Source organism: Tupaia chinensis, unplaced genomic scaffold, assembly GCF_000334495.1.
Source record: "Tupaia chinensis unplaced genomic scaffold, TupChi_1.0 Scaffold000178_1, whole genome shotgun sequence".
Lineage (NCBI taxonomy): Eukaryota > Metazoa > Chordata > Mammalia > Scandentia > Tupaiidae > Tupaia > Tupaia belangeri.
In genome coordinates this window covers 2,278,123-2,288,439 of record NW_006159653.1, presented here as the reverse complement: position 1 = coordinate 2,288,439, position 10,317 = coordinate 2,278,123, and the positions used below count along the sequence as shown (strand labels likewise).

Below are 10,317 nucleotides of genomic sequence, written 5' to 3'. Positions count from 1 at the left end.
CGACACCCACACACCACCGTCAGGTGCAGGCACAGGCTGGAGAAGTCCTTCATGGGGGCCCCCCCCCCCAGCCAGTCGATCAGGATGTACCTGCAGGAAGCACCACCCTGAGCATAGCGCGACGCCCGCCCAGGCCTGTCTGGCTTGAGCGGCTGAGCGGTCGCCTGTGGTGTCCCTGGTTTACCCAGGAACCCAAGCTGGAAAGCTCCACATGCCTGGAAGCTGGGGGCGCCCGTGAGCCCGACATCTTTCCAACTTGTGCCCAGGCTGGCAGGCTCACGCGTGTCTGCAGCGTGCCCGCCTCCCCTGCTGCCACGCTCCGGCCACCTGCAATGCCGGGAGCCAGTGCTCGGGGGTCCTTGGCACTGGCTGACCCAGCTCTCGGCGTGTGCAAGTGGGGGCCAGGCAGTGGCCACAGCACAAGTCAAGTCACTCAAAGGTACCAGGAGCGGATCTCTGCGAACCTGAGCCCCACAGACGGCTCACTCATCGCAACGCTCTGCAATGGTGCCAAGGGCCGGGCACATGGGAGCCTCTTGGTCTCTGGCCCAGCAACCGAGGGATACCCGAAGGCTGCAGCCCTGGTCTCTCTGCCAGGGGACTAAAGAGTCCAGGGATGGGTGCCAGCAGGAGGCAAAGAAGTTAGGGGCTGGCTCCCACATGGCCCACTCACTCCATGGTCCAAGTCCAGACCCAGCAGGGTGGAAACCACAACGCGTGATGTGTGTGTGCCCCAAACCCTGAGCAGGGACGAGGGCGCTGTGGCTGCCGCTGGGGAGTGAGCTCGCTCTCTGGTGAGTGCTTGCGCCCGACAACAAAAACTAAAATGAAAAACCTCCCAAAAGAGAAACAGAAACGTTATCTCCAAACCTCAGAGGAAAACGGACCCGCTGGAAGACACAGGGTGCGCAAAGTCAGGGCCCTGCTCTGTGGGCACAGCTCCCCGGGTCTGGCCCAGTGTGGCCGTGCCCGCTGACTATGGATGGTCACACAACACGGGGATGCTTGTAAAGTGGGTCATGAAGAAAGGCTGTGCTTCGGCTTTAGATATTGGGAATAGGGGACCAGCAGGTGGCGTGGTGGTTAAGGCACTGGATGCTCCCACATGGCTGACCAGGGCTCGAGTCCCAGACCTGGTGGCTTGCTCTCTCACTTTCTCTCTCTCTCTCTGGTCAAATTTTTAAAAATGAATGAATAAATACAATTAAACAGTGATGATTTAAAAAGAATATATTGCAGGGACCAGCAGGTGGTGTGGTGGTTAAGGCACTGGACATTCCCATATGGCCAACCATGGCTCAAGTCCTGGCCCTGGTGGCTTGCTTTCTCACTTTCTCTGTGACTCTCTGATCAAAATAAGTAAATGAGTAAATAAAATTAAAAATATTAAGAAAAAGAAAAGAATATATTGGGAATTTGAGTCCAGTCATTTTAGGAAGATGCTTCCTTTGGTTTAATATGTTCTGTGGCTTGAAAAAGCAGCGGCCAGAGTGGAGTAGGACGTCTCCAACGTCCTGAATAATCAGGCGCTACCGGTTTTAGAAAACACAAGCACACACGCAAGACGGGGGACCACATGGGGCTGGCGATGGGAGGCCACACTGCCCTGAGACCAGGGAACTGGGCTGAACAAAGGCCTCCATGTGGGGGCGGGCCTGCCGCCAGGGCGGCTCACCTCATTGTGTCGTTGAGCCCCTTCTGCACAGCGAACACCTGCTGCTTACTGACGGCCCGGGAAGCCTGGAACAGCGGGCAGACGATCTCGCTGGAGGCTTTTCCTTCGAGACCAAGCTGGTTTCCATTTGCACAGGCTTTGGCCAGGGCCAGCTGGGAAAGCAGACATGGAAGTGAGGAGAGGCGGCTCGGGGCCCTCCATGCCACAGCAGGGCAGCTCTGGAACACACCCTCCATGTACGCCTCGCCCTGCTTAGCCGTGGGGACGGCATGCAGCCACTCGGGCTCACTTAACCGCCCGCCTACTTTCCGGCTGCTGGGTCTCGCGCAGTTCTCCCAGCCGGGACCCTCTTCCTCGGTTTGCCTCGTTCCTGCAGCCGTTAGCGCTCAGTACACAAAGCGTCTGTAACCCTAGACGGCCACGGGCTTCCTCTGTGCACGCGCCCCCACTGTGCCCGCAGTGTCGGGTAATGAAAGGGCCACGTCAGCCCCTGGCGCTATGTCTGGTGTCTTGTCGCCATGCGGAGCTTATCTGACACATGTAGGTGACAGCTGCCAAACAGTACCTTCCCCATGGCACCACAACACACATGGCGACACCGTCTGTCTCCAAGCTCCTCGCTCACCCCCTGGTCCCTGGCCCACTTAGTCTTAGGAACAGAACGGAGCTCGGTGTAGGAGGACTCCCTGGAGCTAAGGTTCTATTGTCTTCATCGTCTGTGGGTGTGTGTGGCTTGCCAGAGAAACAGAGAGGGGGAACCCCGAGGGGTGTGTTTACATCTCAATCCCTTGCCATTTCTCCATCCCGTTGAGATTTTGGGCACACGAAGGGACCAGCAGATGGTGTAATGGTTATGTCACTGGACTCCCACGTAGTCGACTGTGGTTCAAGTCTCAGACCTGGTGGCCTAAACTCACATGGGCAGGTGGTATAGTGGTTGGGGCCCTGGACTCCCACGTGGCCAGCTACAGTTCAGGCCCGGGCCTGGTGGCTTTCTCTCTCTCTCTGTCTCTGGTCAAGTTAAAGGATAATGATGGTAATAAAAAACAAACAAACAAACAAAAAAACACACCAGGCGTGTGTGTGTGTGCATGCCCAGGATCCCAAGAAGAGAATGGAGAAGAGACTAAGGCATGGCCATCCTCCCCAAGGTTATCTCTTGCTTCCTCTCTGCCTCTCCAGTGAGCACATGTACCCTATAGCAAAACTTCTCAAGAAAAAAAAAAATGATATACACACACATATATAAAAAAATAAAGATTTTGAGCACACACATGCCTGGCATGCTTTTTCAACTTGCTGGGGCTAAGATTCAAACCAGGGTCAGCCATGTCGGACCCTGCCACCTTAATGACCAGGGCTACGGGCTCACTGCCCTGAAGCATTTTTTCACCGCCTCAGGAGAGAGGGACAGTCCATTACAAACCTCACTTTCCTGACTAGAATGCTGGACGAGTCTGAGGAGGCTGAACGGAGACCCAGCCACTAACCGAAGCAGGGCGTCTACACACCCCTGCTCTCTGGCCGCCCCAGCCTTTGCTGCAAAGATAAACTTTTCATGCTGGACGACTTCAGAGTGGCTTGAACTTGACAGAGGTGCCTAGAGCTGCAAGCCGAGGCCGGGACGGACGGACAGCTGAGCTCTTCTCCCTGCACACCTGAGAGCCCTGGGCCGACCGCATCCCTCAGTCCTGACCTCCAGGGCCTAGGGAGGCCCGCCCCACAGCTGGGAGAAGGGCCCACCTCACCTGTGCTTCCCAGCAGCCCTTGGCAGCACAGTCCTTGAGCTTCCGGAAGCTGTGGAGGCATCGTCCGGGATCCGACATCTGCCAATGAGAAAGTCACCGAGCCTTTATACAGTGGTGTCTTTGGGGGCTCAGAACCAACCACAGGGTCCTACGTGTTCCCCTGGTCTCCGCTGTGCCAGCCTCCCAGTTTCTCTTCCCCCAAATGGCAGTGGCTGTTTTAGGGGTACTGGGAGCAACCTGTTGATGACTAGTTCACAGGGACCAAGGCCAGGAGCTATAAGGGGCCCTCCCTCTGAGGACGGAACCTTGCCCAGGGCCGCTAAGAGACTACGCCTTTTGGGATCAGCAGGTGGCGTGGTGGTTAAGGTGCTGGACACTCCCACATGGCCAGTCTGGGTTCAAGTCTCGGACCTGGTGGCTTGCTTTCTCACTTTCCTTCTTTCTCTCTCTGGTCAAACTAAAAGAAACTATGCCTTTGGCCACCATCACTGTTCCTCTCCCAGACCAGGTCCACTCACGTCTGTCCCCCTGTCACTTTCCCAGAGGAGGTACGAGCTGGACAAACATCCCTGATTCGCGGCCTCTTCAAACAGCTCTCGGGCCTGCTGCTGCTTCTCCTCGTCCTGGAAGAGGTCCAAACACAGCTGGCTCTGTCCTTGTCCACCCGCCACCTCCTCCGCCCACTCCCACGTGCGCGTAAGTGCTGCCCTTGCCTTCGATAAAGCAAGCTAACTAACCCAGCGCGGAGGCGAGGGCTCGGAAGATATGCCGCCTGCCAGCAGCGAGGAGGGCGGGCCCAGAGGTGGCCTCGTCAGTGGAGGTGGGTGGTGCTGGGGCTGCGAGACGAGCCAAGCAGAGGCGCCTGGCACCCCAGGGTCAGCCCTGACCCACACCTGTTGCTCCCCTAGTGCTGGGAGGTCACTGCCGACTAGGCCTGCACGAGCAGTGAGAGCCCAGGCAGCACCGTCTGTCAGTGCCCACACCGTCCGCTCTGCCCACCGCTCACTCGCTATCCCCCTCGCTCCCACGACACTTGGGGGGGCAGGTCACGTGGTTGACTCCAGCCCTCCCAGTGCCCACGTGCTGCCTGGCCTCACGCAGCTCTGGGCCTGGGCCACCCCTTCTGCCGCCTTGAACTCCTGTCCTGCCCCCTGTGCCAGGCACATCAAATGTGGTGGGCAACTCGACTCACCTCGAAAAGACTCAGCACTCTTCCCAGGCAGTGCAGGATGGACGCCTTGTGAGTCTACAAAAGCAGTGGGAGGAGGTACACAGCCAGTGCTGGGGAGTCCGGCAGGCACCACCAGCCCGCCTCTGTCCCCGCAGGACATCGGGCTTCAGACCGCGGCTCCAGCTGCTCAGGTGGTGTCTACCCACACTTCGCAGGGGCCATCGTGGAGGCCCCCGCCTAGCTCATCACGTCTGCGGCCCCTGTGCCCACACGCCCTCTGCCTGCCCTGGGGCAGTGGTCAGCCTTCGGCAGGGCTCAGCCATCAGGCTCTCTTGCACTGCAGGCCCTGCAGGTGGGCTGCAGGGTGCCACCCCCCCACTTACCCGCAGCAGCTGGCACTCGGCCTGCAGGATCTCGTGCACCACGGCCTTGCAGCAGCTCCCAGACACTGACCACGGTGGGCGGATGAAGAGCCAGACGAAGGGCGGCGTGCCCGTGTTCAGGCGCTCGGCCAGGCTGAGGAAGCGGGAGGCCTTCAGGCCGTTCACTTCGGCCCGGGCCTCGTCAGACACAGACACTGCAAGATGGACACAGACCGAGGACGGCTCGGGGACGGGGACGTGCAGCTCTCCGAGTGCTCAGAAGGCTACAGCTGCAATGCTGAGGTCCAGGGCGGCCCTCCCCCTCCTGCCCTGCTGCACTGAGGTAGGGGCAGGTCTCTGCGGCCCTGCGGCCCTGCTGAAGTCCACCCATGCCCGGGCTCTGAGGGTCAGGGAAAGGCACCCCCAGAAGCTTCATGCTCCATCCTCCTTCCAGCTGGGAAGCCAGTCCAGACGGGAGAAGGAGGGCTCCTTTGGGGACAAGAGTGTTCTAAAGTTGGACAATGGCGAGGGTTGCACGAATACGCTGAACCCGTTGGACTGTCCGCCTCAGGTGGGTGAGGACTCTGCCTAACTGCGGTCAGAGGGGAGGGCGGGGCGGAGGCTGGCTCTCCTGGGCCTTTGGCAGTCACAGCCCTGCCGGCTGGTCAAGGGCAAGGGCTCTCAGCACAACACCTTGTTTTTTTTTTAACAAAGAATTACTTTATTAAGTTATTAATTTATTTTTTAATTTGATGAGAGCGAGGAGAGGGAAAATAAGAAAGCAAGCCACCAGGTCTGGGACTTGAACCGTGGTCGGCCATGTGGGAGTCCAGTGCCCTAAGCCACCACGCGACCTGCCAGCCCTTTCTTCTTTTTCCCCAAGAGAGACTTTTGCTATAGAGCCAGCTCTGACCTGCTCCCACCTGGGCCCTGGTATACCTCTCATTGACACCTATGGGGTTTGGAGTGCACCGACCTCTGCCCCAGTTCCTCAGAGGACCAAGGAGAGGGGTCATGTCCACACACCGTCCCTGATGCTGGCTGGACAGCGGGCTGGGAGCCAGAGGCTGCTTCGCCCCGGCGGCCGCAGCCCTGAATTCCTGCTCCAGTTCCCCCTTGCCAGCCCAAATGAGAGTTTGCTAAATAAAAACACGACGTTCTATAGCCTCATAGCCTCCAAGGCAACGCCTGACGCGTGAGACTTACGGCCTTCGTTGTAGAGGTAGGCTATGCCCAGCTTCACCGCAGCTTCGAAGTTGCCCTTCTCAGCAGCCCTGCAACGTTAGGACAGTCACGTGTCACACCGATGCCACGAGGCTCTACGCCACCACGGCCACAGAGACCGAGCGCCCGTTCTCCAAGCAGAACATGTTACGTGATGTAGTCAAACATCAACGATCCGTTACACGCTCTGACACAGACCAACCTGCAAACGCTGGGTAAGCCCAAAGGAGCCAGTCCCCAAAGGCCACACGTTACGATTCCATTCACACAAACCGTTCGAGAGAGACAGAAAACTGACCAGTGGTTGCACGGGGTTCTAGGGATCGTGGGGAAATGGGGAGTGACCACTATAGGGTTCAAGGTCTCTTTTTAGGGTAACCAGGATGTTCTAAAATCACATAGCAGTTAACACATGCACACCTCTGAACACATTAGAAGGTGCGGAGTTCTGAGCTTTATAGAGACGAATACAGTATGTGGACCGTGTCCACTCACACAGGTGTGGCAGCAGCGCCTGGACCACGGCCCGGCTCACAGCGGCGGGCGGCAGCGCCTGGACCACAGCCCGGCTCACAGCGGCGGGTGGCAGCGCCTAGACCACGTCTCAGTGAGAGTCAGATACTTCTTACCCAGGCGTAGCTGGAGCATAGTCGAGGCAACATGGCTATGCCATAGGAAAGCCCCAGAAGACCCAAAGAGACCAGGGACTTCCTTGCCCTGGACTCGGCGGGGTGGAGAGGCCAAAGACGGCTCTGGGCCAGGCAGCCCGCCTGCCGCTGTCTACGTCACGTCTGGAGACTCAGGAGCACAAGGCCGGTGTGACCCCTTGGCAGAGCGCTCTTCTGGATTAAGGTTTCTTAGCGTGTTCAATGAAGAGCTCAGACTGGGCCTGGGTGCCTGCCTGGGCCACTGGCAAGCCTGGGCAGGGGGCCTGGCTGCGGGTACGCAGGCTCACGGCTTTCAGTCCCCTCTGCCCACCTGGGTCCTGACTACCAGGGCAGTGGGACCGGCTGGTGAGTGAAATGCAGGACTGAGGTCACACCGCCGAGCCAGAGAAGGGAGTTGAGCGCAGCGTCCATGCAGTGAGTCGCATGAGTCATGGCCCAGGGGGACCTCCGGACACAGCCACGGCCTGTGCAACTCGGGGGACTGGGGATGACAGATGCCAGGGGCTGCCTGAAGTCACTCTGGCCTGAGGGGAGAGGTCCACAGCCCTAGGTTACTGCCCAGGACATGAGGCCATGCCACAAGAGACAGCAACAAGAAACAGTCCCACAATCAGGCCCTGGGGTGTGGGCCGGCACACGCGAGGCCCATGGCAGGGGAGAGCCCAGCTATGCCCAGGCTGTAGAGGTACCTTTCAAAGAGCTTCAGGTTCTTCGGAGAAGGCCACAGCTCCTGGAAGCTGGCACATGCCCACACGCTGGCGTGGCTGTCCACCAGGTACTTCAGGTGAGAGTGTACCTGCAGGAAGGGGGTGGGACAGGTCACTGACAGCTCCCTGAAAGCCACGCTCAGAGGCTCGTTTGAGGCCTGCTGCTTCCCTTCTGACCCCAAGCAGGAAAGGAGGCCAGTCTCTGTGGATAAAGTTAACACCTATTTTGAAGAGAGAAGAGCCAGAAGTGAGTTTCTGTGAGGTTGTCAATGGGGGAGGGTGGTCCTGGAAGTGGGGAATAGGTGCCTATGTTGAGGAGGGAACCCTACCTGTGCACAGGTGTACCTATGCATGGCAGGCAGCACAGAAACGTCCTGTGCTTCTCTGCTGAGGCCTTGCTAGGGGTATGAGGCCAGAGCCTAGAACCATGGAGGCTCAAGAAACAGGACGACAGCAGCCCCAGGCAGGTAGGCCCTGGAGCCCCTGTCCTGGGCCCTGAACACTTCAGGGCTGACGTTTCAGTGGCCATTGGAAATGGGCTCCAACGACGTGTCCTTGGGAGACAGGAAACGACTTCTTAGTAGTTTTCTGCTATTTGCTGTACACCCTAGGTTAAGTCATTCTGAGTAGGGCTGTGTTTCCAGCATCTATGAAACACCTCCTAGAATCCATTTCAGTGTTGAAAGTTATATGAGACCTGTCCTCAAGAACGTATTTTTATTCTTTTAAATATTCTCCTAGTTCTTAAGGGATGTGACTTTCACTTCCATAAAAGGGTACTATGTTGAAATAAACATGGCAGTGAACAGACTTGAGCCTCAGTGTGCGGTTTCTGAAATCAGAACATCTTCGAGCACCTATTAACAATATTGCCTTGTTTCCACTGCCTTCTCTGCAGCCAAAGTTTTGTTCCAACTTTTAAGAACATGGAGGGACCAGCAGTTGGCATAATGGCTATGTCACTGTACTTCTGTGTAGTAGACGGAGGTTCAAGTCCCAGACCCGGTAGCTTAAACTCATGCTGGGCGCATGTGCGTGCCTAGGACCCCCCCCCACACACACACACACAAAAGAACATGGAGCCTCAGTGTCCTCAACAACAGGACTGACACTCATGTTATCTGGCGACTTACAGCTCGGACAGCGAGGATGTCCCCAACAGAAAGCCATTTCAGGATGTGAAACAGCACATCTTCAGGAAGACTCAAGATGGTTAGGTTTCGGGGTCTCCTCCTTATCCTTCGTTTCGTAGGGTAACAGAAACACTTGGCACACCGACAGTGGATCACTTAAGAAAAATACAAGGAAAGTTTTGAGGAGATGAGAAGTGCATCTGAAGACGGCCGCACACTTCTGCTACCTGCCACACAAATAAAGGGACACGTTATCTCTCGTTCTGAACAAAGATGAGATAAAGGATGAGCGAGCACTGTACGAATCACAGACCACGTCACTCACTCGACGACTCGGCAAACGCCCACGGTGGAGAGCAGGCATCGCCTAGCCGGGCTCCCGACGCAGAGCCCCGGTGACAGGCAGGGGGAAAAACAGGCCCATGTGGGTGGTTTCTTTGCACCTCACTCTCGGGAAAGCCGTCCAGACCATGATGTCTGCTCCCACGGCACCCGGGACTGAAAAGCAGAACGTTCGAGCACCCGCGAGCCTGGACGGTCTGGTTTTGGCGTCAGGTTAGGAGGGTGGTCATTGCAGAAAAGCAAAGGACTTGGAGGCCAGGCCTGTCTGTCCACATCTCAGCTCTGCAGATGTCAGGCTGCCCACGCCAGGTATGTGTGTCCTCCTCGGAAAATGGGGAGCTGACAGCCACTCAGCGAGGGTGCGGGTCCCAACACCAACCTAGACCCACACGGCACACAGGTGTGTTCGCAACAGGTGGGGCGGGCTTCCACTAGCCAGGCAAGCAGCCCCGCCTCTCAGGCCAGCTCTCCTCTCTCCCACAGTGGGTCTTTTCAACTTCTACTCCAGCAACCCCTTCCTCATTCTGAACAGGTGGCCTTACCATTTGCTTCATAGGAAAACAGAAGCCCTCAGACAGGACCCTCAAGATCCTGCCTCCCTGTCTACAAATTCCCTTTATTTCTACCCACTCTTCCTTCTGCTCTTCTGTCTACAGGGCCCCTTCCCCAGGGCTTCTCTACTCACAGCTCCCTCCACCCCAACTGGGTCTTCCTCTCAGCAGCTATCCACGCTGCAAAAGCCAAACGTGCACCCAGAGCAATTATTTCCCAGGTTACAGGACAGAATACGACCTCCCTTTTCTCTTGCTCTAGGACACACGCTTGCAAGTGTTTTGCAGTCACTACAACAGTACGAGAAGCCGGAGCTCAGGCTCGCCGAACCCCCTACATGTGCTGGGCCCCGTAGGATGCTTCCGTAGAGAGCAGGTCCCACTGCCCTCAGATGACAGAGGAGCCTCCAGATCGGGCTGGGACGGTCCCGCTGGCGTGCAGACGGGCTCCTTTATGCCCTCCACCTGCCCGACGAGCTCCCGACCCCACCGACAGGAGCGGCAGGCATCGTTAGCTGTGCAGAGAGCCTAAATCGTTACCCCCACAACCCTGCGAAGGGCAGGAAAACGCCGCTGCGAGAGAGGAGGCGCCTCGAGCGAGCGCGGGCGCCCACCGGCATTTAAACCGCGCTTCCCGGGGCTGGGACTCCCTGCGCGCGGGGCGGACGCTGCGATGGACGCGACCCCCATTTCGGCCTGAAAGGGCTCAAGCCCGCTCTCCTCACTCTGCCGAGCC

The 10,317-nt window shown here is 57.7% G+C and overlaps 1 protein-coding gene across 1 annotated transcript in view; it reads right to left on the bottom strand.

The window, feature by feature from the left end:
- The window catches only part of CCNF (cyclin F), a 21,006-nt gene extending 10,735 nt beyond the window's left edge, over positions 1 to 10,271 (bottom strand). Inside the window, exons 1-11 of the mRNA XM_027771012.1 lie at positions 10,196 to 10,271; positions 9,920 to 10,096; positions 8,689 to 8,843; positions 7,538 to 7,644; positions 6,163 to 6,230; positions 4,978 to 5,171; positions 4,616 to 4,669; positions 3,942 to 4,046; positions 3,424 to 3,501; positions 1,676 to 1,827; positions 9 to 90 (exon numbers count right to left, since the gene is read on the bottom strand). Coding sequence (XP_027626813.1) covers positions 9 to 90; positions 1,676 to 1,827; positions 3,424 to 3,501; positions 3,942 to 4,046; positions 4,616 to 4,669; positions 4,978 to 5,171; positions 6,163 to 6,230; positions 7,538 to 7,644; positions 8,689 to 8,843; positions 9,920 to 10,096; positions 10,196 to 10,271 — 1,248 coding nt within the window. The remainder of the gene's footprint in view (positions 1 to 8; positions 91 to 1,675; positions 1,828 to 3,423; positions 3,502 to 3,941; positions 4,047 to 4,615; positions 4,670 to 4,977; positions 5,172 to 6,162; positions 6,231 to 7,537; positions 7,645 to 8,688; positions 8,844 to 9,919; positions 10,097 to 10,195) is intronic.
- Between the last annotated feature and the right edge of the window lie 46 nt (positions 10,272 to 10,317).